We start from the raw sequence: 27,691 nt of genomic DNA on the forward strand, positions 1-27,691 counted from the left end.
CATTGGTGGTGGGAGTGCAAGGGTATCAGTATGGCGGTTTCTCAGAAAACACTTTCCTCAAGACCCAGCAAGACCACCATCAATACCAAAGGATACTCAATCATGCCATATGGGCATGTGCTCAACTATGTTCATAGCAGCATTTTTTGTCATAGCCAGAACATGGGAACAACCTAGATGCCCCTCGACCAAAGAATGGATTAAGAAGATGTGGTAGGGGCTGGAGAGATGGCTCAGAGGTTAAGAGCATTGCCTGCTCTTCCAAAGGTCCTGAGTTCAATTCCCAGCAACCACATGGTGGCTCACAACCATCTGTAATGGGGTCTGGTGCCCTCTTCTGGCCTGCAAGTGTACACAGATGGAATATTGTATGCATAATAAATGAATTTTTTAAAGACATGGTACTTTTACACAATGGAGTACTACACAGTGGGGGGGGGGGATAATAATACCTTGAAATTTGCTGGCAAATGGATGGATCTAGAAAACATATTGAGTGAGGTAACCTAGACCCATAAAGACAAATATCATATGTACTCACTAATAAGTGGCGGTTAGATATAAAGCAAAGAAAACCAGCCTGTGATTCACAATCTCAGAGAACCTCATTCACAATGAGGACCCTAACAGAGACATACATGGATTTAGTCTTCATGAGAAATAGAAAAAGACAAGATCTCAGTAAATTGGGGGCAAGGGGACCATGGGAGAGGGTCAAAGGAGATGGAGGGAAGCAGAGAAAAATGTATAGTTCAATAAAATCAATAAAAGGAACTAAACCGGGCGGTGGTGGCACATGCCTTTAATCCCAGCACTCAGAGAGGCAGGCGGATCTCTGAGGTCAAGACCAGCCTGGTCTACAAGAGCTAGTTCCAGGACAGGCTCCAAAGCTACAGAGAAACCCTGTTTCAAAAAACCAAAAGAAAAAAAAAAGCTAGGAAAAAACACGGATAACATTAAAAACTAGATCACAGATTAAAAACATAATGGGTTTAAAAAAGGGAGGGGATCTTAACTACTGACACTGATGAAGTCCAGATATGAATATTAGGTTATACTTAAAAAACATACTTAACAAAAAATGGAAAATCTAAAAGAAATGGAAAATCTTTTGATAGTTACCACATGCCAAAATTAAATCGAATCAAATCAAAACTAGATCTATAATTCCTAAGGCAATAGAAACAGTTATTAAGAGACAAATATAATATTTACTCACTTCCTTTTTCTTTGAGACAGGGTTTCTGTAGCTTTGGAGCCTGTCCTGGAGCTAGCTCTAGTAGACCAGGCTGGCCTCTAACTCACAGAGATCCCTCTGCCTCTGCCTCCCGACTGCTGGGATTAAAGCTGTGTGCTACCACCGTCTGACCTAAAATGTATACCCCAGGCTGGCCTCAAACTTGTGATCCTCCTGCCTCTGCCTCCTTCAGCAAATCCTACCAGCGTGTGTACTCACTCTTAAGTGGCTTTTAAACAGTCAAAAATAAATAAATAAATGAACAAATAAATAAATAAATAAATAATAAATAGCACAAAACAAAACAAAAAAAAATCCAGCCTACAATTCACAATCCCAGAGAATCTAGACAACAATGAGGACCCTAAGAGAGACATACATAAATCTAATCTACATGGGAAGTAGAAAAACAAGAGCTCCTGAGTAAATTGGGAGCATGGGTATCATGGGAGAGGGCAGAAGGGAAGTGGGGAGGATGGAAGGGAGCAGAGAAAAATATATAGCTCAATTAAAAAAAATACTGAGTCATCTCTTCAGCCCAGAGATATATTTTAAAAAGCACTTAATATGTGTGAATGTTTTTTGCACTGGTAACAGAATTATAATCTTGTTTGTGGAGCATCTTAAATTGGATAGGATAAAGATTAGATAGGATGGGTCCTTTTTAAATTAAAGGAATATTTAAGTCAAGCCAGACATGGTGGTGCATGTCTGTAATCTCAGCATTTGGGATGTTGAGGCAGGAGGATTTCCATGAGTTAGAGGTCAGTCTGGCTTGCATAGCAAGATCTATTTCTAAATGAAAAAAAGTTTAAAATTAATATTATAATGTGGGAAGGAATTATTTTAAATATTACCTAAGAATTTTTTTTTGTTAAAGGGATGGGTTGTAGATTTATGAAGGACCCAAGCTATCTAAAGATAATGCTGTTTCAGAACTAACAGTTCACGCCATAGAGATCTCAGTGGCTGTATTATATAGAGTTAGAATGAGATGAGACTGGAGATATTTGGTATCTACTACAGTTAATATACTAAAGCTGTATCTAGAGAATGTGTGAAAAAAAAGGTAATCATTGAGTCCACAAATTCATTTTAGTGTGAGAAAACTTTAAAGTCTATTGAATAACGGATTCTGCTTTATAGATATAGTTGTGACTGCATAATAGGTCTAAAAGCCACTGACTAGCTTACAGGATTTGGAAGGCATGTGGCATTTTCATGGGTTTAGCGGTTAGGGTGGAGGAATAGGGTTGTTTTCAAAGAACATAATTTTTAATGACTGAGATTAAATTCGTATCTTGTAACTAGGGTATTGACAGAGACATTAAATTCATATCTTGTAACTTGGATATTGACAGAGGCATTCCACTGAAAGCAGTTGGTATGGGAGCATCAGACTTTTTATTTCTTTTTTGTTTTGGATAGGCATCTCTTAAAATTCCTTGGAAGGTACCACTGGTTGCATGACCTCTGCTGGCTCTAAGTTCTAAAAAGATTTGCAAGTCACGTGGGGAATTCAGTTTTTCTTTAGAGTTGGCGAGTTAGATAAGACAGCAGCTCTCGAAGTGTCTCCGCGTCCCACGGATATCTTAGGGTACATTGCTAGGACCAGGGAGAGGGACTCCGTTTACATTTAGGCAATCTAGCATCAGAGTTCAGGCTTTTTTTTCCCCTGTATTTACTTTGATTTGTTCATCTCTGTCAGCAAAGAATCAACCCGTTGCTGAGTGATTAGGCACAAGATTGGTGACTTTAGGATTGTCCATATTTCTTGAGTTGGGAACCCAATGATACAGGGTGAAAGACTCCTAGACAACATTAAACAGCTCTCCTTCGTTGTATCAATTCCTTCCGAATTCCTTTGAGCCCTACAGCTGCGGATTTTGGAAGTTTTTTTTTTGTGTTTGTTTGTTTGTTTTTTGTGTTTTTTTTTTTTTGTTTGTTTTGTTTTCTCCAGTCAGGATTTCCACGTGTAGCCCTGGCTCCCCTGAAATTCGCTCTGTAGATTAGGCTGGTTTCGGAGCTCACAGATATCCTCCTGCCTCTGCCTTCTGAGATTAAAGGTAGTGCAGTTTTTTGGTACTGAGTTTTTATTGGATGTGAGCGATACACAAGTACTACAAAAGGAAAAAAAAGTGTGTCAAGACAGAATAATCGATGGGAGCTCCATTCATTTTTAAAAATTGTCTCGGTTTTCTAAGGTAGTGTCTTAGTATGTGCAGGCTATCTGGCGTTGGGCACGGTATCCAGGTTTCTCAACCAGCTAAACGCAGGGATTATGGGTGTGCGCCATTAATAGCCATTGTTTCCGGAAAGTAACCCTGAAGAGGTTTTCCAAGCGTGACCATCCAGGAAGCTTTTGGAGGACACGGAAAGGAAAATGATGAAGTAAACAGATGTCTTTCCCCACCAGGCTAACCTCAGGTACAGCAACTGTTGGCTTTGTATTTCTTTTCTCTATGTTTATTTTTTCTTTTCTTTATTTTTTCTTTTTTTCTAGACAAGATTTCTCTGAGTACCTTTGACTATTCTGGAACTTGATCTGTAGACCAGGCCGCCCTTGAACTCAGAGATCCGCCTACCTCTGCTTCCTGAGTGCTGGGATTATAGGCGCATACCACCACTGTCCAGCATTTGTTTCTTAAAAAGATATTAAAAATTTGTTAACGTTAAGGAATTAGCTTAGGAAAAGAGGTAACCTCTTCCCACTTTGAGACTCTAATGTTTGATATCGATAGACTTTTTTTTTCCGATAAAGAGCTTGTACTGAGCATTGACAATTATGGGATTCGTGTGGTCAACGAAGAATGGCGGCTAGGGAAGAATTTTTCTTTCTCTACTTGGTACCAGTTTTATTCTAGGCGGTTAGGTTTAACTAGCTGTCGTGACACTTGTATCCCAAGGAATGATTTGTTGAACGCAAACCATTTAGTTTCTGCATCTACCAGAGGGTAATATGGAAAAAACAGCGAGCACATTTCCGCCGGAATTTTTCCCTTGTGTGTAGGGTGACTTTCCGTGCCGTGGGGTGACCTCAAACTGAGTAATTCATCCCAAGACTATGAAGGCGGCACTTCGCTGCAGGCTTCCCCGAGCCCAGGCTGCGCGGCTTCGGACCTTCAAATCTAGGGACGCGCGGTCCTCACCAATCAGAGGCTTCGGCCGGCCCCTTCCCGACGCCTAGTCCAATCCGGTGTGGGTTATGATGCCACGCCCCCGCTTGCCGAGGGAGGGCGCCCTCGCGGACTTCCGCGGTGCGCGCATGCGCACTTGCAGCGCCGCGGAGCCGCCCCTTCCGCGGTCGTTTTCCTAGCGCTCGCGACTCTGGGGGCTGGCGTCCGGCCTGGTGAGGAGGGTCGTCGGGGCGATGGACCTGAGGGACAGGGCATGGCTCTTAATTTGTGCCCGCGCCACGGCTTCAGGGCGGCCGCGGGACGGCCCGGCCTGGTGGGGACACGGGCTGGAGACTGGGCTGCTCTGTGAGAGATCAGGTGCCCGCGTGTGGCCCGGGCTCCAGGCCTGGCCGTGGGCTTTGAAAGCGACCGCATCCTTGTGTCCTCCGGTCCGGCTAGTGACTGCCCACCTCAGAGGGAGGGACACATGGCCTCTGAGCCTTGCGGTGTTTTCTTGCAAAGTGCTCTGGCGACTGCTTTGCTGGTTTGTGGTGGGCGGTCCTGTCCTTCTGACTTAACATTCACCCTGGAAGTAACGTTTTTGTTCGCTCTGAGGGGAGGGCTCTTATGTCAACTGGTGTCTGCTAAGCTTCATTCACAGTTATTCCTAACAGCTAATGCAAAATGAAAGACTGTTTACTGTCCCCTCCTTTCCTCTGCTCTTGATTTTAGACTTTGTGTAGTTAAGCATGAAGTCCCTTTGGACACAGTCGTGTGGAGGACAGCTGTATATATGACAATACTTCCATTCGCAGTTACCCTTTTGAGGTCATGCTTCTGGTATTTTCATTACTCCCGAACCAACCTTTCCTCCAGATTACAGATTTGCGGGCAAAGTTCGCGGTAAGTTTTAGAAAGTTATATACAAAATATTTCTGTGATTTTGACATGTATCTCTGTGTGCCAATAGTTAAATGATGGTTGCTGGCAATTTTGGCTGTGTTTTGGGTTCCGCAGGATGCACTTTTTAGACATAACTAGATACATAGACCTGCAACGACTACAGGAAGTAATCGTTTCTGTGTCCATGAATGTCGTTTATTAAATACAAGTAAGCACATATGTGAAATTTGAGGCTCCTAAACTTTTTAGGGAAAACGGCAAGATGAACAGCCTGGTTTACAAAGCGAGCTCCAGGACAGCCAGAGCTGCACAGAGAAACCCTGTCTTGAAAGACCAAGGAGGGAAATTAGCAAGTGAAATCTTAAAGGTGTCTACTTGTCTAAAATGCAATATTAAAATAAAATTAGTAGATAGCATAGTATTATCTTTATATTACATGGTGAATAATTGATTACCGAGGGAAATTAGGGCCTTTTTCCCATCCAGGAAAGCTTTAGGAATGTGCTGTATACATGAATGGGGTTTTGCTTAGTTTTGAAATGTTGTTATCATCACATTATTTTATGTGCATGCCCACGTCAGGGGATAGCCTGTGGGAGATGCTTCTCTCTATCATATAGGCCCTAGTGATCCAACTCAGGTTGTCAGCCTTGGTGGCAAATACCTTTACGTGAGGTGTTATGTGCTTTTTGTCTTTTAAATTTTGTTTATTTAGGATCTTCCCCTGTTGCTCTGTCTGGCACAGTACTGGCTGTGTAGCCCAGGCTGGCCTGAAACCTGAGTCAGTCCTGCTTCAACCTCCTTCCCAAGTATAAGGCTAGATTTAGGTAGGATAGTCTGAACATCTGTGCAGTTGCTTAAAATGTGATTTAGCCTCAGGTGGTGTTGATCGGAGGAACTCTGTGAGTTCAAGGCCACCCGACAGAGTTAGTTCCAGGACAGTCTCCAAAGCTACAGGGAAACCCAGTCTTGAAAAAACGAGGGTGGAGGTGGGGTAATGGATAGAGTGCTTTGGGAATAAGGATTGGGTCTCAGACCTAGAGAGACATTTGAAATTAGAAACATTATAAGTTGATAACTGGGGCTGGAGAGATGACTCAGCGGTTAAGAGCACTGGCTGCTCTTCCAGGACCCAGGTTCAATTCCCAACATTCATCTGGCAGCTCACAACTGTCTGTAACTCCAGTTCTAGAGGATCTGACACCCTCACACAGATATAGGTGCAACAAAGCACCAATGCACATAAAAATGAAATTATTAAAAAAAAGAAGATATCTCTGAGAAAGCAGGAGAGCGTAGAATGATCGGAGGACCCCAAGTTGTGAAATTACTGATGAAGGATGTTGGGGCTGGATCTAGATTTGATAAGGGACCACTTTCCTTAGTAGGTCACGTTTAAGTTGAGGTCATCGTCAGGAAGAAGCTAGGTAGATATGCGCTTACCTGGGAGAAGAATAGTGTAGGCCTTGAGGTGCACATAGGAATATTAGAGGATGTGTGGTCAAGCCTGAGAGGGGAAAGGGACAGGTAGGAAAGTAAACTGTTTTTAGCAGGGGAATTGTGGTCCTTTAAATTACTGTGTGTGAGGCGGCAAGGATGTCTGCATGGAATCTGGAGGTCTTTAAGGTGTGAGGCCGTGTGAGGTCGGATGGAGACTGTTCCAGGATTGGTCTGCACTGCAGCAGTCCATGGGTTCCTTTGAGTACTCGACTGAATTGAGTTGGCTTCAGGGGAGGGCTGTAGTATCCAGGTGATAGTGCTACTTTCTGAATGTATTTACCCCAAAGGCATTCGGACTGAGACCTGAGTGGTGTAATGTGTAACCTGGGTTATATAAAGTCTGCAGACTGTAACGTACGAGGCAGAGGGTGTCGGCGAGACAGAAGTAGTAACTGTGAAGTGGCTTCCTGGGCACTTGGCTGGGAAGGAAGGTGAGAAGGGAGATGGAAATGTAGTGAAAGATCAGGCCGACCGGGTTCTTTTTGCCTTCTCCATTCTGATGGAGGAGAACTTTGAACATGCTTGTAGAAATAAGAGAAAGGAAGTTAGGAGAAAGGAAGGAGTCAAGTATAGTGGTGTCTGCCTGTAATAATCTTGGCCCTTGGGAGGCTGGGGCAGGAGGATTGTGTATTGCAATGCATCTTGGTTATATAGTAAGACCCTGTCTTTTTAAAGCAAACAAACAAAAATAGGGGAATGACTGGGGAAGAAAGTAGAGACCTTGATCCCGGTTGTGTCATTAAAGTGTGGCCACTCAGATTAGATGAGGGATTGCTTGTAGGGTGGAAGGTGGTGTCAAAGGACTCGATGACTAAGATTTTTGTATATCTGTGTATATGTGTAGTTGTGCGTACATGAGTGCCATAGCTCATATGTAGCTATCAGAGGACAACTTACTGATTCTCTCTTTCCACCATGTGGGATTAAAGTTAGATTATCAGGTTTTATGGCATCTCTACCCAGTGGGCCATCTTGCCAGCTCTAAACTCAACCTAAACCCTAAAGATCATTAGTTATAGCCATCTTTGCTTTCTTTACTGGTTAAGTTTGTGGTAATTTATGTTTCTTCCTCCACTAATCCATGAGTAAGTCCAACTTGTATTTCTTTACTGTGTTGGTTCTGAGAAGGTAAGTTTAATATTTGATGTGTTTATCCTCTAAGGTAGCAAGGTATTCTTTCTGTTTGCTTGTTTTTGTTTTTCGAGACAGAGTTTCTCTGTGTAATAGTTTTGGCTGTCCTGGAACTCCCATTGTAGACCAGGCTGGCTTCGAACTCACAGAGTGAGTGCTGGGATTAAAGGTGTGTGCCTGATGGTAGCAATGTATTCTGAGGCTTTCTTTAGCGCAGAGTATTTGTTAGTAGGTATTCTTTCTTATTGATTTTGCAAGAATCTTTTTTTTTTTTTTAAGAGACCTTGATCTTTTAATGGAAATGGTATGGTAATAGAATAGTCATCTTTCTTAAAATGCTGTTGTCACAGTGAGATGGAAGATTCCCGAGGGATAGCAGAGGAGTCGTTTCCAAGCTTTTTAACCAGTTCACTACTTGGTAATAGTGAGGTTTTGGAAAATGTCACTCTTTCATCAAATTTCGGCTTGCCTATTGCTGTTTCTACACTTGCCAGGAACAGATTCAGCATTGACAACAGGTAAGACTTATTTGAACACATTATTCTTTTCAGGTTCATGAACCCTATAATATACTGATCCACAAGAGGGCTGGATATTGAATTTTAGGGCTTGGGTTTCTTGCTCCCTACCTGTTTCTCTGGGTAATTGCCACTCTTTTATTTTCTCAGCTTACTGCTTTTTATATTCTTTCCTGCTTTATGTTCAAGAATATGTTTGAAAAGACATCTATGAATTGCGTTTTCTAGCTACATAGGGAGCCTGGTAAAACTGTTTCTCAACATTGGCCTGTGATGTGGCTTTGGATCTTTGCATCTTTTTCTGTGACAATTTCCCTTTATACTTCATATCAGCCAGCTTCATGCTTTACTGTGTTTGTGTGGCTCCTTTTCTTTGCTAGCCAAGTTTATTGAGTACTTCTGTGTTGCAAGGAGAGCCAGGCTGCTTGTTCGTCCTGGCTGCCTGGCTAGGTTAGCCCCAAAACAACCACGTAGAAACTGTCTTAATTAAATCACTGTTTGGCCCATTAGCTCTAGCTTCTTATTGGCTAACTTTTATATTAATTTAACCCATTTATATTAATTTGTATATCATTACATGGCAGTTGCTTACCTGCAAAGATTCTAACCGGTGTCTGTCTCAGGCAGAGGATCCATGGTGTCTCTCTCTTTCCCTCTCCCAACATTCAGTTCTGCCTTCCCTGCCTACCTAACTTCTGTCCTATCAACAGGCCAAGGCAGTTTCTTAATTCATTAACCAAGAGAAGCAACACACAGAGGGGACTCCCACATCACTTCAGATTTTTTCTTTTGGTAGTAGTGTGTATTGGGCTGAGGACCTTGTGTGTGTTAGACGAGCACTTTAACACTTATCTACATCCCTAGTCCTTGTTGTACACTTCTGAAGTAACTTAGGTTGTATTCAAATAATTTTCAGTTCCTCAGATCAAATTTCTTTCTTTTGGCAGGAGTGGGAATGGGGGTGGAGAGTGGGGGGTGGGCAAGGGGAGGAACTGGGTTGAAACATAGTTTCTCTGTGTAACAGCCCTGGCTGTCCTGGAACCCTTTGTAGACCAGGCTGACCTCCAATTTACAGAGATCCACCTGCCTCTGCCTCCTAAGTGCTGGGATTAGAGGCATGGGCTACCGCTCCTGTCCAGATCAAGTTTCTTACTCTTTTCTTTTTTAACCATAGCTGTCATCTTTTTTTTACAATTACTTTTTTATTTTACTTATATATATTCCAGTCTACATGTACATCTGCACACCCAGAAAGGGGCATTAGATCTCATGACAGTTATGAGATGGTTGTGAGCTACCATGTGGGTGCTGGGAATTGAACTTAGGACCTTTGGAATAGTAGCCTGTTCTCTTAACCACTGAGCCATCTCTCCAGCCCCAAGTTTCTTATTCTGAAGAATCAAACCAGCTTTTATTTTAGTTTTTTATTTTTCTTATTCTAGGTTTACAACTGAGTACATGTTTGACTAAGTACATTGTGTTTATATCACTCTAAGTGTGATGTGTATAGTTTTCACACATGATTTCATGTATGATCTAGACAGTGTAAGAAATCTAACTATGTTTATGTATCTGACTGGAACATTCTTTGAACCTAGTCATTTGATGAGAGATAGCATCTTACCTTTAGGATGAAGGGACTGTGGTAACTCTGTAAAAGATGACTTTGAACATTGGGGCTCCTGTGTGTTTTTATTTGATGATGGCTTGTTTTATTATTGTGTCACCCTATGACATTAGTTAATTTTGAGACCAGGCTAGCCTCAAACTTACTATAGCTCAGCATAACCTTGAATTTCTGGTCTGCCTGTTTCCACCATGCCCAGAGTATGTTAGTGTTGGGATCAAATCCAGGGTTTTGTGTATTTAGGCAAGCACTCTACCAGAAAACTCTGTATCTTTAGCCCAACAAGCTGAGTTTTAATTGTAAATAATTTAAATCTTAATCACTTTATATAGGTGTCCTGATGTCCAGGCATCATACCTAACTGAAGGAAGGCTTTCAGTTCCTTCTGTCTCGTCTCCTAGTTGCCAGGGTGACAACACTGAGCCAAGAGGAAGATTGCAACTCAGCTTTCAGGGTGATGAGTAAGTTCTTGCCTTCATTTACATTCTGGTAAAGCTACCCTTGGTCCAGTGGGAAATGTATGACATCGTCTTTGACTACTACTTTCCACCTGTAAGAGCCTTCCTTTTAATCTTTTAATTACATTTTTAGCTTTTAAATATTTTTTTTCCTGACTATAAATGAAACATACTCATTGAAAAAAGTAAAAAATAAAGATGGTTATTAGGAAAGTCATCAGGGTCTATTATCTATTAACTAAAGAAGAGACACTGATTACATTTTCTTTTCCTCTTTTTTTTTGGTTCTTCAAGACAGAGTTTCCTATGCAACCTTGGCTGTCCTGGAACTTGCTCTGTAGACCAAGCTGGCCTTGAACTCAGATCTGCCTGCCTCTGGCTCCCAAGTGCTGGGATTAAAGGCGTGCGCCACCATTGTCCTGTCTTAAGTTTTTTAAAGTATTACATTTTATTTGTGTGTGTTCTCGAGTGTGCATGTGCACACTCATACAAGCCTGCCATGGCACGTATGTGGTGGTCAGAGGACACCTTACTGGAGTTAGTTCTCTCTTTCCACCATATTGGTCCCAGGAAATAAAGTTTGGTGGCAAATAACCTTTGTCTATTGAGCCATCTTGCTGGCTTAGGATTATATTTGATCTTTGATTTTTAGAGGTAAATATAATTTATACATTTATATATATATATATGCACTGTAGAAAATCTAGAAATCTCTCAAACTAAAACTGACTTGAAGTTCTTGATGGTATTAATATAGACAGTTTTAAGGTTGATTCTAAGTATTGCTGAGGCTTAATGTGCTGAGAGATAGCGCTTTGCCTCTTTTTTGGTTTTTCGAGACAGGGTTTCTCTGTAGCTTTGGAGCCTGTCCTGGAACTAGCTCTTGTAGACCAGGCTGGTCTCGAACTCACAGAGATCCGCCTGCCTCTGCCTCCTGAGTGCTGGGATTAAAGGCGTGCGCCACCACCGCCCGGCTGCGCTTTGCCTCTTGATAGATGATAATGGTTTAAGTTGATGAGGACCACTGACCCACTGACCATGTCTCTTCCTCAAGAGGGCACCAGATCTCGTAGATGGTTGTGAGCAACCATGTGGTTGTTGGTAATTGAACTCAGGACCTTTGGATGAATAGGCAGTGCTCTTAATCGCTGAGCCATCACCCCAGCCGAAGTATTTTCTTTTCTTTTTAGAAGTTATTTATTTATTTATTTGAGACTTTTGTGTCATTTGTAATATTTTTTACTTCTGCTCTTTTTTTGGGGGGGTGCGGTTTGAGACAGGGTTTCTCTGTGTAGCCCTGACTGGCCTTGAACTCACTGATCTGCCAGCCTTTGCCCCCTGAGTGCTGGGATTAAAGGTATGCACCACCACTGCCCAACTGCCCCTGCCCTCTTTTATGGAGGTGAGATTTCCCTGTATTATCTGTGAGTGTGCTTTCGTTTAAGCTAGAGGTATTTAATATATGGCAGCACTAATAAAGGGATAAAGGAAAAATAGGAAGTAAATTGTAGTTAGGGCAAAGGTGTGTGGAAGCATTTCAGGACTCTTAATTCTTTAACTTAAAGCGTAAGGTTTCAGTGCTGTTTTTGTTGAACCCCTGACTCTGTTTAAGCTTGGTCCTTGGTCTCTGTCAAATGGTGTGTTTGTTGCACTTTGGGATTTGTCCCTGTTGGTCTTTCTGCTTCTTTTCCTGCTCTGGGGAGCTGCTGTAGACCCACAAGCTAGAAGTGAATTGGAAGGAGGATTACTGTTAGCATGAACTATTTCATCTGCATGAGAAATTGTAGAAGCAGGTAGAAAGTCAGGTATGAGACAGAAGTGGGAGTAGGGTTAAACCTGTCAACTCTTCACTGTCTAGGTGTGGTGGTGCAATGTAATTCCATAGTATAACTCCACAGTATAACTCCATACTCTAATCCCAGCACATAGAAGTGTGCTGACACACTATCATTCCATACTGTAATACTAGCACTTGGGGTAGAAGCAGGAATATCAAAAGTCCAGGCCAGCCAGGTTTACATGCAAACTCGAGGGCAACCAAGAACCCAGTGTGAGTCTATAACAAAAAACAACTGTAAAAACCTTTATTAATTCAAAGATTTTGCTGTTTTGGCAAGCATGCTCTTCTAGTATCTATAACTCAGTTTTAGAAAGCTGGCCTTTTTTCTTGACATATTTATGTGATAGAGAAAGGGTTTTCTCTGGAGAGGCAGAGTAGCAGAGAGACACTGTCCTTGGAGCTGACGGACTGTGCCACAGGACCCCACATGCCTATCTTGTCCCTGGAATGTGTTTCCAGGTTCATTTCCTGGCGGAGCTCAGTTTTTATTTCACTGTGTATATTTATTTTCCTCTTGAAAGATGAGGTGCTGAACTGATTAATAGACATTTTGTAGATTTACCCAAGGTAACTAACATTTTGTCATAATTCTCCCTCAAAAAGTTCTGCCTCAAGGAAAAAGAGCTACATAGAAAACTCACATTTGTCGCTTGCTCTCATGAAACCAAGAACAGAAGAGAAGCAAGCTAACACTACAACATCTGTTCAGTGTCAGCGTCTTTTGGATGAAGCTTCCCCTCTGGAACAAGTACCGGGTATGAAGTGTTCAAAATTATTTCATGTGTACATTTTAATAGATTTAATTTCCCTGTCCTTTGCTGGATGTCAGTCTTATTTTCTGTCCTGTGATAAACAGATGTCTCCTTTGACCTGGAAACCATACTGTTAATAGGCACAGCATGCTTCTGTTTAGAACTAAGAGTGCATTCCTGGTACTTTTCACTTTTCCTTCCACCAACCTAAACTTATTTTTGTATTAATACAATTATAAAATAAATTGTTGTTTCTAAGACAATCAGGTTTATAATTTTGAAATATTCAAAAGTGAGTCATTTAAATTTTTTTGTTTATTTAATGATGTGATTATTTTTATTTTTTTAAATTTTTAAAAAGAGTTACTTGTTCTTCTATTTTCTATTACATCCCAACCACAGTTTCCTCTCCTCCTTTAAAAATTTATTTTAAGAAAAACAAACAAACAAAAAAAAAAAACAAAAAAAAATTTATTTTAAAGTAGATATTTAAATGATGTTAGAAATGGAATATGGTGGCTGGGTGTGGTGGTACACAGCTTTAGTTCTCCCAGTATGAGGAAGTAGAGGCAGGGGAATCTCTGAGTTTGAGGTCAGATGAGTCTATACAAGTTCCAGAAAAGCCAGAAGTACATAGTGAGACACTGTCTCTAAAAACAAAAGAAAACAAACAACCATAGCCACCCCCCCCAAACAAAAAAGAAGAAAGAAAATGTACTCAAAACATTATTATAGATTTATCATATATAAAGCAAGCTGTTTATTTGTAACAAATGTCTGGAAACAGTAAGCAGTGAAAGGCTTTACTGTAGCTTGTGGTTTCTGTGACCTCGGTCCGTGTGTGGCTGGTGGCATCGCTGTGGGCCTGACAAGATGACTGCTGTGGTGGAGCATATGTACGGTGGAGCCAAACCTCTGACTCCAGGGCATGCTGCTGGGGCAAACTCAGGGCCCACACTGGAGCTATACTCCAGTGCTCTATTTATTATGACTCTCTCTGATACTGTAAAATTTCGGTTGTTATATATTTTAGACTACATCTCTAAATGTGCTAACCTTTTATTGTATGATCATAGTGCTGTTATCAGTTGGTAAACTTTATGTGCTAGTGTGGCAGCTAGTGTTGATGTGCTTGAACTGAGATTTGAAGATCATTTGTTTTATCCTGTACACTCACGCTTGTTGAAATAAGGGAGGCCTGTCATTTAGAACTCATTTCTGTATTTGGGCTTGTCTGCTTGCTTACATGGATGTCACTTCTCTCCCCTTTACTAAATCTCTTAGTTAGCTTTTACAGTTGATTAGATTGGTGTTCAGGTTTCATGGCACGTGTGTAATTTTGTGATACCCCATCCTAATAGTTTTAAAAGTTTAGCTGACCGGCCGGGCGATGGTGGCGCACGCCTTTAATCCCAGCACTCGGGAGGCAGAGGCAGGCGGATCTCTGTGAGTTCGAGACCAGCCTGGTCTACAAGAGCTAGTTCCAGGACAGGCTCCAAAGCCACAGAGAAACCCTGTCTCGAAAAACCAAAAAAAAAAAAAAAAAAAAAAAACAAAAAAAAAAGTTTAGCTGACCAATGATGGATTCCAGTGTTATCATCTGAACATGCATCTATTCTCTTTCGAGCTAAAGGAAATGTTTAGTTCGTTTATTTGTTGCTTTTAAGTATGATTGAAAAATAATCTGATCCCTCAATTTTTGTTTTTTCTTAAATAGACTCAGCTCTTGATTTTCACTTAAAGTCATGGATAAATAATCAAGAACACGAGGTAAATTTTTATATATTTGTTATCAATTTCTGGAGTGCTGTAATAGGGTAGAAGTTTGAATTTCTCTCTCTCTCTCTCTCTCTCTCACACACACACACACACACACACACGCACTTGTACATAACAGAACTTTTGTAGCAAAATTGCAAATCTAGCTATGCTTGGTGTTGTATCCCTGTATTCCTAGCACTTGGGAGACTGCCTGGGAGGATTGCCATGAATCTGAGGCCAGCAAGGCTGTATGGGAATTCTCTGTGTCTTAGTTCCCTTTCCTGTTGCTGCCGTGAACACCCTGGTGAAAACAGAGAGAAAGGGTTTACTTTAGTTCACAGTTCTACATCACCACCGTCATAGCTGGGAATTCACAGCAGCCGCTTGAGTGAACTGGTTCTATGAAATCCATAATCAGAACAGAGAAGAGTGCTTGCATACATGCCCAGGTTTAGATTGCTTTCTCTCCTAGTACTGGCCATCCTGGAACTATGTAGAGCAGGTTGGCCTTGAACTCACAGAGATCTGTCTGCCTTTGCCCAGCAAGGGCTGGGATTAAAGGCATGTGCCACCAAGCCTGGAGTCTCTTCACTCATATAACCTTGGATTCCCTACTTAGGGAATGACGCCACCTACAGCAGGTCGGTCTTTTCACCTTAATTCATGTAATCACAGTAAGCCCAGAGACCTATCTCCTAAGTGATTCTAACTTCTGTCAAGTTGAAACACTATTCATCACCTTCTGTCGAAAAAGCAAAGGTGAGGTGGTTTAGCTCTAGTAATAAGGAGATTCAGAGGTAGTTCTGTCTGGAGCTGGTGGCGCACGCCTTTGATCCCAGCACTTGGTCTCTTAGTTTAAGACCAGCTTGTTCTACATAGTGAGTTCCAAGCCAGCCACATAGTGAGACCTTGTCCCCCCCCCCCCCCCAAAAAAAATAAATAAAATGAAGGTTATTCTGGCACCACTTGTGCATTAGATATGTATTGGATTAGATGAGTCCTGTCCTGTATAAATATAAAATCACATTAACATATAATGTTTTTAATCTTGAAATTAGGTTAATTTTGCAGTTAACTCTTAAATTGGTATCTGTTGCTTTAATATATATATTAAATACTGGTGTGAAGCCGGGTAGTGGTGGCGCACGCCTTTAATCCCAGCACTCAGGAGGCAGAGACAGGCGGATCTGTGTGAGTTTGAGGCCAGCCTGGTCTGCAAGAGCAAGAAGAACTAGTTCTAGGACAGGAACCAAAAGCTACGGAGAAACCCTGTCTTGAAAAAAAGAAAAAACTGATGTGTGAAATAAATGACACAAGAAAGTGTTAAATTTTTATTCTGGGCCTTAACTGTTCTTAGTAAGTTGCTCATGCCCTTTAATGCTAGCTGGTTCTTGGGTTAGGAGGAAGAGAAATAAGTAGTTCTAAAAAATGATAGGAAAGATTGCTTGGATTAGGATTACTTACTCCAGCTTTCTTTGTGCATTCATTCCCTGTAGCAGGCTCATGTTATCTGAATTTATTTGTGTAGTTTATTAACTATGTTACTTGATTTGTAAGCTATGGAGGCAGTTTGGTGTAGGGCCCTACATTTGGGTCAGTGTAGGTAAGTAGAGTAGGCCAAGAAGGGAGGTTACTAGTCCATGCAAAGCCCAAATTCTTCATTGACTGACCTGTAGTTTTCACTTATTAACTGTCTTTTTTGTTGCCTTATTTATAACATTTTGTTTCCTTTTAGACTGTCATGCCTGATGCTAGGAAACATCTTGAAGACAAGGCTCCAAACAGTGATTTCAGCCACATCAGCTTATTAGAAAATGAGAAACTTTTAACAGTGACAAACCTGGAAGATACCTCTGGTACTATAGAATGGCTGTTTTCTGCCTTTCCTTTTTTGTTTGTAGTATTCATTAGACTTTGGTGGGTTATTTTCCCCCTTGTCTTTTCCTTCTCTCTTTAACAAGGCTCTGTTTACGATTCCAAGTGAATTTTTAATTTCTTTTGAGACAGGGACTCACTGTGGAGGCTGGTCTAGAATTCCATAGGTCGATCAGGCTGTTCATAAATTCACCACTGATCTGCCTGCCTCTGCCTCCTAAGTGTTGGCATTAAAGCTACCATACCCAGCATTATTTTTATTTTTATTTTTATTTAATTTTCGACTGAAAAGGTCTTGCTTTATAGCTCACAGTATCTTTGAGCTCTTGATCTTTCTGCTTCACAGATAACTATCAGTCGATCTCTCTTTCTCTCTTGACCTCTTGCTCTCGTTTTTTCTTTTCTTCTATGGTCTTGGGTCTTAAATGCTGGACCACATTTAACATGTCTACATCACTACATGTTAGACAGACACTCTGCCACTGAATTATATCCTAAACCCCAATGTCTCCAATTTCTTTTTCTTTTCTTTTTTTTTTTAATATTTATTTATTTATTATGTATACAATGTTCTGTCTGTGTGTATGCCTGCAGGCCAGAAGAGGGCACCCCATTACAGATGGTTGTGAGCCACCATGTGGTTGCTGGGAATTGAACTCAGGACCTTTGGAAGAGCCGGCAATGCTCTTAACCACTGAGCCATCTCTCCAGCCCCTCCAATTTCTTTTTTTGAGATAGACTCATGTATCTATAACTGTCCTACAACTTGCTCTGTAGACTGGGGTGGCCTCGAATTTGCAGTCATTTTTTGTTCCTGCCTTCTAAATGTTAGGAACTTATAGGTATACACTACCTCACTTGGCTTTATGATAGTTTCTTTTTTTTTAATTTTATTTTATTTTTTTTTATTTTATGTATGTGAATGCTCTATATGCATGAATGACTTTATGCCAGTAGAGGGCTTCAGGTCTCACTATAGATGGTTGCTGGGAATTGAACTCAGGACCTCTGGAAGAAGAGCAGCCAGTGCTCTTAACCGCTGAGCCATCTCTCCAGCCCTATGATAGTTTCTTATGCTAAGCATAAAAACAGCTACCTAGTTGGTATGTCGTCCACTGCCCTGTTTGTTTTATTAGCCTTTGTGATTAAACATTATGTGTAAATTCAGTTGCTACTCGAAAACCTATTGTGTTTTTCATTCTACTTTATCAATAGATGATGATATTAATGATGAAGAATTTTATGATGATCATCTAGAAGCATATTTCGAACAACTGGCTGTTCCAGGGATGTTATATGAAGCAGGAGGACAGGAGTCACCAGAAAATGTTTTCAAGTTACCTGTAAGTGATTTCAGTCTAGTACATCTAGTCTGTCTTGTTTGTTTGTTTTTTTTTTTTTTTTGTTCAATATTGTAAATTACTGTCTGTCTTGTTAGATTTTTTTTTATGTTGCTGTTTTGTTTTGAGGTCTAGTTTTATGTAGACTATGCTGGCTTCCAACATTACTGTGTAGCTGAGGATGACCTTGAGCATCTCATCTATCTGCCTCTTAACCTCCCAGTTGCTAGGATTAGAATTGTGTGCCATCACACCTGGTTAATTTCATGTTAACATTAAACTTAAGCCTGTGGTTTTCTGTGGACTTAAAATTGATGAAAAGTTTGATTTCTTTGCCTCTTTTCTCTTATTTTTCAATCAACCAATAAAGTGAAAAGGAAGTTAAGAATTCCAGTTCTTGGGAAGCTGATTCAGAAAGATTAGGATTTCAAAGTCAGCCTGGGTTACATGCAAGAAGGCAAGAAAATGAAGAAAGTGTAATCAGTGGACATCCTTTCTTTGCATTGAGCAGTTAACATCTTGTTGCCATAGCATTTTTTCTCCCTCTGAATCATTTGAAAACAAATTGCATGTGATTTGTGACTGTACTCTAGAATTTATTGCCAATGACTAAGAGGCATTTCCCCATATAATCACAATGCTATTAATCTATCTTTGATGCAGTAGTTTAAAATTAAAGTATTTTGTGTATGGGTGTTTTGCCTGCATGTATGTATGTCTGTGGGTTACTTGCATGCCTGGTACCCTCAGAGGCCAGAATAGGGTGTCAGATCCCTTGGGACTGCGGTTGCAGATGATTGTGAGCCACTATGTGGGTTCTAGAACCAAACACAAATTTTTTAGAATACAGTCAGTGGTCTCTGTAATTGGATATTTTCTGTCCCTACTGCCCAGTCCCAAATAACTTAGAGGCTTAATATTACTTGTAAATGCTCGGCTGATAGCTCAGGCTTGTTACTAACTCTTACATTTGGAATAACCCATTTCTTTTTTTTTTTAATAATTTATGTAACTTTATTTTATGTACATTGATGTGAAGATATCAGGTCCCCTGGAGCTGGAGTTACAGACAGTTGTTAGCTGCCACATGGGTGCTGGGAATTGAACCCGGGTTCTCTGGAAGAACAGCCAATGCTCTTAATTGCTCAGCCATCTCTCCATTCCAAATTAACCCATTTCTATTAATCTGTGTATTACCATGTGGCTCATTTCTACATGTCCTCTCCCTTACTCTGCTCTCCTCCTTTCCATCATTCTCAGTTTGACTTTCCTGCCTAACTTCCTCCCCAGCTACTGGCCTGTCATTTTTTTTATTAACCAATGAAAGCAATACATATTCATAATGTAGAAAAGTATTGTTTTCACAGCAGTTCTTAACCATTGAACCATCTCTCCAGTGCCTGATACATTATTTTTGATTAATGTCCATATTCAGACTTGCCCAGTTATTTCTAAAATATTTTTTATTTTTATTGTTTATGATTCATAATTTATTTTTTAATACTTATTTATTTATTATGTATACAATAATCTGTCTGTGTGTATGTCTGCAGGCCAGAAGAGGGCACCAGACCTCATTACAGATGATTGTGAGCTACCATGTTGTTGCTGGGAATTGAGCTCAGGACCTTTGGAAGAGCAGGCAATGAATGCTCTTAACCACTGAGCCATCTCTCCAGCCCATGTTTCATAATTTAATCAAAGGTTATATGGCCAGTAGTTGTTGTTTTTTTTTTTTTATTGTAACTTGCAATTCTTTTATACATAAAGCAGTTTATAAAATAGGCTCTTTGTTTTGTAGAATGACCCATAATCTGGAAACTTCTGATTACTATTTCCCCTGATTAGAATAGGTTAAGCATTTGACAAGAATTCTAGTGATGCATTTTTCTCAGGATCAGTTGATTGACATATGTGGTGCTGTGCACTCACTCCTTTATAAGGTAGATGCAGCTGCTTTTTCTACTGTTTTTGTGTTTGATGATGTCATTGTTGGTCATATGTCTCTGGATGCAGATGCTATTTTTTTGTGATTAAATCATCTGTGTAATGACATCCTGTCCCCAGCAAGTCTTGATGAACTGGTGGTAGTTTAATTGCTAAAGCCTCTTGGAATAAAGTATTAATTACACTAGTGCTTGGCATGTTTTTTTTTTTTTTCCTTATTTTTCCTTATTTTCTAACTGGCATCTTTTAGTAAAGCAGAATTCTGTTCTCAATATTTTCCTCAAAATGTTCTTTTTTAATTTAAAAGAGGATATTTTCTTAACAGGCACATGGAAACAATATCTTAAACTGTGAGTTCCAATTAGAAAATAACAACTCTCTGATTTCCCATGGTGCATATACTTCAGGAAGTTCTGGAACAACTCACAGAGAGTCTGAGGAAGGCCGTGGTTGTCTTCTGGGGATCAGTAAGTGTTGAAGTATGATTTGTTTGAAGCCAGGTTTTATATAGTAATGTAGGCTGGCCTGGATCTTACTGTGTATTCCAGATGGACTGTAGCCTATTGGAATCTTGCAGCCTTAGCCTCCTGACTGCTGAAATTTCAGGCATGAGCTACTCTTTCTGGCTCTTCTTTGTTCTCAAATTTGGGTTTAAGTTTATCTTTTTATATAAAAAAAATCCTTGTTATGGTTTATTATCAGATAACTTTTATTTTCCCTTCAAATCTTCAGCCTAAAAACTTTGAGAAGAGTTTTTAATACCTGAGCAGAAGGTCAGCTACCTCCTACACAAGAAATACTTTGGTAAAAAAATAAAAAAAAAAAAAAAAAAAAAAAAAAGAAATACTTTGGTACTGCTAGAAATACAGTAGTATGTTCTTGCCCATTTTAAATGGTTGCATTCTATTCAGACATTTGAGAATCAGAAATCATCTTTCCAATTTACTAAATTTGTCATATAAATACTAAGTATTAAGCTAAAAAGAATTATTGCATTAGACTTCCTTAACTTTGACATTGTTTCATTTAACTTTTTTCTTTATTTTTAGGTGGCTTTGCAGGTATTGTAGATAATATAAAGCAGGTAGATAATGTGTTACCATTTTATTCTCATACCTGGAGCACTGAGAAGGAAGTGGCACCTAATTTGAAAGATGTTGTTCCAGATCAAAGCAGAGTAAGTTAATGAGCATTTTATTTCAGCTTTTTAGGAATCTTTCATGTTTGTAAGATATCAGACTTTCAAAACAATCATTGTTAGCCTCTTAAAAATATGTAAAAATACAAAAATCACTACTCATGATTTGTGTTTGATTGTATGTATCTTTGATATTGCTAACATAAGCAATTATATACATTTTCTTAGATTTCACATCTGATGTCATGCATTTAGGTTATTTGTAAAGTGCTTTAATCTAGTCAGGTGTGGTGGTCTGTGCATTGAATTCCAGCACTGGGGTGGAGGCAAAAGAGTTTAAACTTCAATGTCAACTCAGCTATGTAGCTGAGTTCAGACCAGTCTGGGATACTTGGGAACCTGTCTTAGAACAAAAATAGTTGAACAAATAAGCAAAAAGGCCACTACCAAAATAATCATTATCTTTTACTTCGCTCAGCATGTTTACTTTTCTTGTGTTAGACTTTTCTCTTTGTTCTGATGCCACTGGTTTTTCCTGTCCTGAATCATTGTAGCCATTTCTGACTCCTACCTTTTTGTGTGTATCTTGTTTTTAGTCCTGTGTGTCAGTCTAGCCTAGCTCCCCTCCCACCTTCTCTCACTTGACTGAAATAGTCTTTACAGTCTAAGTCTTGGCCTGGCAGAAGCAGCTGACTAAAGGAGGGATTGTTTTGGACAGTGAGTGGTTTTTAGGAGATGCAGTCCATTGCTGGAAGACTTTTGTTTGTCTGTTTGTTTGTTTGTTTGTTTGTTTTCAAGATCTGTAGTCCTGGCTGTCCTTGAAGTCTCTCAGGAGACCAGCTGGCCTTGAACTCAGAGACCCACCTGCTAAAACCCCTGAATCTTGAGTACTTTGGTCCTGGGTTTTTTAACCTTCTTTGTTTGATACTGTTAGACAGTGTATTGGCAAGATACTATGTTCTTTAAAAAGACTGAAAAGCTTTTGGATTCTGGTAGAGCTATGGTCAGCGTTGGACCCACTTGATGAGGCCCAATAGTATCTGTCAGTCCATGAACATCCCCCCCTTTTTTAAAAAAAATTCCAATAACCGAGTTGAGAACACTCAGCTTAGTATCTATAATGCATCTGCGGATAGACTTGAGCATGACCACATTTTTAATTTGGGTTTTGGTAAATTGCTTAACTTTGACTCATACATAGTTCAGGATATACTGAATACTGTATAGACTGTTTACTAATATAATAAGCATGTTTTAGCAGTTGCACTGCTTTCTCCATTAAGTGTTAAAAATGAGTGTGAAAAACAGAACTTACTGTTGTTTCATTAATAATTTTTAAAGGAATGTGCAGGAGAGGCCATTCTGGGGAAAGAGCTGCGCACTGTGGATGAGACACTCAGCCCTCATGCAGGAGAGGCCGTTCTGGGGGAGAGGCTGTGCACTGTGGATGAGACACCCAGCCCTCGTGCAGGAGAGGCCGTTCTGGGGGAGAGGCTGTGCACTGCGGATGAGACACCCAGCCCTCGTGCAGGAGAGGCCGTTCTGGGGGAGAAGCTACACACTGCGGATGAGACATCCAGCCCTCCTTATAGTCACAGTACAGATGATGCTAAAGGTGGCTTTGACCTGGCTGACTCCAGAAAACGGGATTCAGAGTCTGCTCATCAAAATAAGCATTTGGCTTCAGATTTAGAAACAGTTTTGAATGTGGATAGATGCGTAAACACGGAGAGTCCTTCAGTGTTCATTCAAAAATGTGGGAGTGTTTCATCTTTGAAGACTAATAGTGACAATGGAATTAATTCTCCTGATACTGTTTGGTCACCAACTTGTGAAAGGAGAGCATGTGAATTTTATGAGTCTGTTACAAAGCCTAATGACCGTAAGTGAACTATTTCATCAAAAATAGAATTTAAAAATTATATGTTTATATATTTAAAATAGACTGAGCTTCCATGTAGAACTCTGGAACATTTTAATATTTTCATGGATTTTAAAAAATTATTTTTTAATTTGTCTTTCCACGATAGGGTTTCTCTGTGTAGCATTGGAGCCTGTCCTGGTACTTGCTCAGACCAGGCTGGTCTCGAACTCAGAGATCTACCTGCCTCTGCCTCTCAAGTGCTGGCATTAAAGGTTCATGCTACCCCTGCCTGGCTCTTTAACATTAATATAATTATTATTTCCTACAATACATTCCAACTGCAGCCTCCCCTTCCTTCACTCCTCCCAGTCCTGTTCCCCTCTCCTCCCCATTTCCTCTTCCCTAGATTCACTGCTCCTCTATATCCCTTTAGAAAAGAGCAGGCCTCCCAAGGATATCAGTACACAATAAGATATAACAATGTACAGCATAACAGCCTACAGTAAGACTAGGCACAAACCCTCATAGCACGGCTGGACGAGGCAACCCAGTAGGAGGAAAAGGGTTCCTAGAGCGGGCAAAATAGTCAGAGACATCTCCACTGCTCCTGCTAGGAGTCCCACAAAAACCCCAGGTTCAGCAGCCATTTAATACATTCTGGTCACATTCATCCCCACCCTCTTCTCATCCTCATCCACAAATTCCTCCCTACCAAGTCCTCATCCCATTGATGTCTTTTGTATGTTTGTTTTTGCTTTGTGTCCCATTTAGTTTAACTAGAGCCAGTGCACATTTTTTTTTTGCCCTTCAAGACAGGGTTTCTCTGTGTAACAGCCCCAGCTGTCCTGGAACTCAATCTGTAGACCAGGATGGCCTCGAATTCATAGAGATCTGCCTGTCCCTGCCTCACGAGTGCTGGGATTAAAGGCGTGTGTCACTACCACCTGGCTAGTGTGTTAGTTCCCCTGGGTAAGACAGGACCCTATGAGTTCCTCCTCAGGTTATTACGGATTTTAAAGATTTTTAAAATAATACTACTATTGCATGATTGTTGCTCAGAAATAATAATGTTAAGCAGACATCTAGTGCAAATATACTTTAAAAAAATGATTTTATTTATTATGTATACAGTGTTCTGCCTACGTGCCAGAAAAGGGCACCCGATCTTATTATAGATGATTGTAAGCTATCATGTGGTTGCTGGGAATTGAACTCAGGACCTCTGGAAGAGCTGCCAGTGCTCTTAACCATTGAGCCATCTCTCCAGCCCCCAAAATGTACCTTTCTGAGTCTGTTTTCCTATTATGTCGCATCCTCCATTATAGACTTTTGGGTAAGCTTGGCTTGTTGCCATCAAAAAGATATTTTTCTTTTTGGGATTTTCCTTTTTCTACCCCATTTGAACAGACTTCAGCACAATTGTTAAGTAAGTTAGTTGTTACACGCATCATTCAATGGTTTTGGAATTTACTTTTTAGAAGCAGATCTCTCACAGAACATAGTCTACCAAAATGAGGATGGCAAATGGGTCACTGACCTTGCCTACTACACATCTTTTACTGATCAGCAAGATTTACAGATGTCTCCAAATAATGAAACGAATGAAGACTTCAGATCTGGTAGTAAGTATGTAGACAACCAAGTTTATTGTGCCAGATTCATGGTTTATGTTGATCTTTTGAGACTAGTCAGCTTGTATTGGTCAGTCATATAAAGTTCCTTCTAAAATAGAATTTTTGCATTCTGGAAATTTTTTAATGCAAAGGATATTGAAAACAGTTACAGGGCTTGGTGGAAGGAAACAAAGGATGTGGTTTTACGTTACTCCTGTCTGTTGTTCTAACAAGTAAGCATTTAGGGGAGAGACACGACTGCTATAGTGTTTAACCAGTGAAAAATTCAGGTAACAAATGAGATTAGTCTTAGATTAGTCAATAGTTAGGTTTATATTTGTCTAAAAATATGAAATTCTTCTTCCTTAATGTCCATAGCTGATTTTTGAGAATCAGAAAAGGCAACACTAGAGTATTGATAATTACCTGAGAGATCCCTTAGGAAAAGCATTTTGAAATAATATTAAGTAGAATTTTGAGATATCTATCCAATGATTTTAAACCCTGTGCAATGGTTAACTCATACAAACAAATTCAAGTTCTACTGTGTTTTCTTCCTATGGGCTGAGTTTCCTACTTGCCCTTACTTGACTGAGATTTGGTTGGTTGATGCTTTCACATTTTACTATAGTGATTTTAGCTTCTTTTGAGTTGTAGGTCCACAGAAACGTGTCTGTATAGATTGTACTATTTTGCATCTAATTTTGGGGACTTTGTGGTTCTTTTGATGTTCAGTCATAGGTCCTCTGTTATGGTGATTGCTTCAGCAGACACATACCCAGTATCATTCTGGCAACAGGAATCCTGAACTGTGTTTGGCTCTTTGATTTTCCTTACTAGACGTAGAACATACTTAATATAATTATATGTCATGAGAATGGAAATTTTGCATAGTTAAAAAAAATTGTATTTTAGAACTAGAGAGTTGGCCAGTGGATAAAAGTGCTTGCTGTGCCAGCGAGAGGCCTGAGTTCTGATTCCTGGTATTCATGTAAAAACTGGGGTTGGAAGGTGGTAGGTGGAATTGACTTCTGGCCTCCATACCAGACCAGTGTACCTGCAGAGTTGCAAACCCTCACACGTATGTGCACCTATTCCAGTAATATAGTGTTTCCTTAGTATTTCATTTCCTTAATTTTTTTGTGTGTTAATATAATGTAATTATGTGAACTTGTTCTTTTTTAAGCTGAAGCATTGGATTTAATTGCAAAAGATGAAGAAGAGTTCAATAAAGAACATCCCTTTATACAGGTTTGCTATTACTTGTTCTAACCTAGGTTTAAATTTTTTTCTGGTTTTAATTTAAATTTAGATCAAAAAATCTCCTCCCCCAGCAGTTACTATAGAGTTATTTAACTTTTTTTTCCACTTTATGACAACTTTTACTTGTTTTGTTCTAAACTACTAGTTGAAAACTGATAATAGTAAAATATACCTTTGGAGGGGAGTGTAGGCTCCTGGCATAGCACTTACTTGGTACATGAAACCCTGTACTGTATTTCCAGTGCTGTATATACCAGGACTAACAAAACAGTGACTCTATCTTTATTTTAAAAAAAGTTTACATCTATTTATTCTGTGTGTGTCTGTGGTAGAAGTACTCAGGGCCAGCATGTGTGTACATGGCACATGTGTGGGGGTCAGAGGACAACTCTTGGAAGCTGGTTTTCTCCTTCCACCACGTGTCCTGGTGATCAAGTTCAACTTCTCAGGCTACTAGCCTAAAGTTTTTAAACAGAATCTTTTGAAAAATTACCTTTAATTATGTGTATGTATGTTTAAGTATCTACATTTGAGTGCAGGTAGCTGCAGAGGCCACAGGTATCAGATTTTGTGGAGCTTTAATTGCAGGCAACTATGAGCCACCAGATGTGAGTGCTGGGAGTGGTTTTGGGGTCCTCTGGAGGGATAGTGCACACTCTTAACCACTGACCAATTTCTTTAGCCCCTAAATTTAACTTTTATTTACTTAACATTGTTTCTAAAGTTTCCATGGATATCTATGTGCTTTTTACAAATACATTTTAAGCAAGGTAATTCTCTTTATGTTTAGTAAAGATGTGCATATTCTAACTTGTATCAGTTAGTATTTGATTGAGATAGTGCATATTGTAACATGGGTACAAAACTGAGTTTTTCTATAGACTTTAGTAGCTGCTCATCCTTATGTTTATCTAAATGTTTTGGGCCACATTTTGAAAAAAAAATAACTTTTAAGTTTTCTTAGTTTTTTATTTTTAGTTTTACACGTTAGAGGAACAGGGAAGAGCCTTGTTGAGGGAAAAAATGGAATAATAACTTTTTTTTTTAGGATGAAAAAATAGATGTTCAGAATACTTCAGCTGCACTTGATGCATCCTGGGTAGCTACAGTGAATTACCATTTGTTGAGAAAATCACTTGGCACATCAGATTTCGACAAAGACGATGGCAGCTACCTACGTTTGTCACTAGGGGAGTTCTTTGCACAAAGATCTGAAGCTCTTGGTTGCCTTGGTGGTGGTAGCAGTGTGAAAAGAGTAAGTGTGCAATGTGTTCAAAGTGGTGCAAGTCACTCGTGTCACTGTGTGGCTGGACAAGGAACATAGAAACACTTATTTTTGGCTCACAGTTCTGGAGGCTGGGAAGTCCAGAATCAGATGGCCACATGTGGTCAACTTCTGGTGATGGTCCTGTGCCATTGTAGCAGTTTGTAATGAAGGTGTGTGCATGCGTGTGTGTGTGTGTGTGTGTGTGTGTGTGTGTGTGTGTGTGTGTATGTATGCATATATGTATGTATGTGAGGGGAGAATATGTGTGTAAGAGAAAGCAAAGAGAACCAAACTTAATTTAAATAAATCACTTTTGCCTTAACTTGACCACTTTTCTGAAGCTACCCTAATGTCTTCATGAGGGCACATTCCTTTTAGATGAAGTCTAAAAGACCCCACCACCTCACAATACCATGACACTGGGAACCAAACCTCTATATCATTTTTGGTGGGGGAATCACAGTACCAGGTTTTTTACTTTGAATGTTTTGATGGCATAGTTAGAGCATTGCAGCTTTAAGACTAGGAACAGACTAGGAAC

At 40.0% G+C, this 27,691-nt stretch overlaps 1 protein-coding gene across 2 annotated transcripts in view; it reads left to right on the plus strand.

The window, feature by feature from the left end:
* The first annotated feature begins 4,521 nt into the window (after nt 1–4,521).
* Cep192 (centrosomal protein 192) overlaps nt 4,522–27,691 on the plus strand; it is a 76,130-nt gene continuing 52,960 nt past the window's right edge. The window contains exons 1-14 of one of the 2 annotated variants that reach the window (XM_038329553.1): nt 4,522–4,586; nt 5,086–5,256; nt 8,238–8,405; nt 10,365–10,493; nt 12,934–13,085; nt 14,800–14,852; nt 16,579–16,699; nt 17,934–18,061; nt 20,331–20,472; nt 21,055–21,182; nt 22,485–23,025; nt 24,486–24,629; nt 25,807–25,871; nt 26,932–27,138. In XM_038329553.1, the coding sequence (XP_038185481.1) occupies nt 5,147–5,256; nt 8,238–8,405; nt 10,365–10,493; nt 12,934–13,085; nt 14,800–14,852; nt 16,579–16,699; nt 17,934–18,061; nt 20,331–20,472; nt 21,055–21,182; nt 22,485–23,025; nt 24,486–24,629; nt 25,807–25,871; nt 26,932–27,138 (2,088 nt within the window). In that variant the 5' untranslated portion in view covers nt 4,522–4,586; nt 5,086–5,146. The remainder of the gene's footprint in view (nt 4,587–5,085; nt 5,257–8,237; nt 8,406–10,364; nt 10,494–12,933; nt 13,086–14,799; nt 14,853–16,578; nt 16,700–17,933; nt 18,062–20,330; nt 20,473–21,054; nt 21,183–22,484; nt 23,026–24,485; nt 24,630–25,806; nt 25,872–26,931; nt 27,139–27,691) is intronic. The other variant, XM_038329555.1, reaches the window with a different exon arrangement.

Source organism: Arvicola amphibius, chromosome 5 (assembly GCF_903992535.2).
Source record: "Arvicola amphibius chromosome 5, mArvAmp1.2, whole genome shotgun sequence".
Lineage (NCBI taxonomy): Eukaryota > Metazoa > Chordata > Mammalia > Rodentia > Cricetidae > Arvicola > Arvicola amphibius.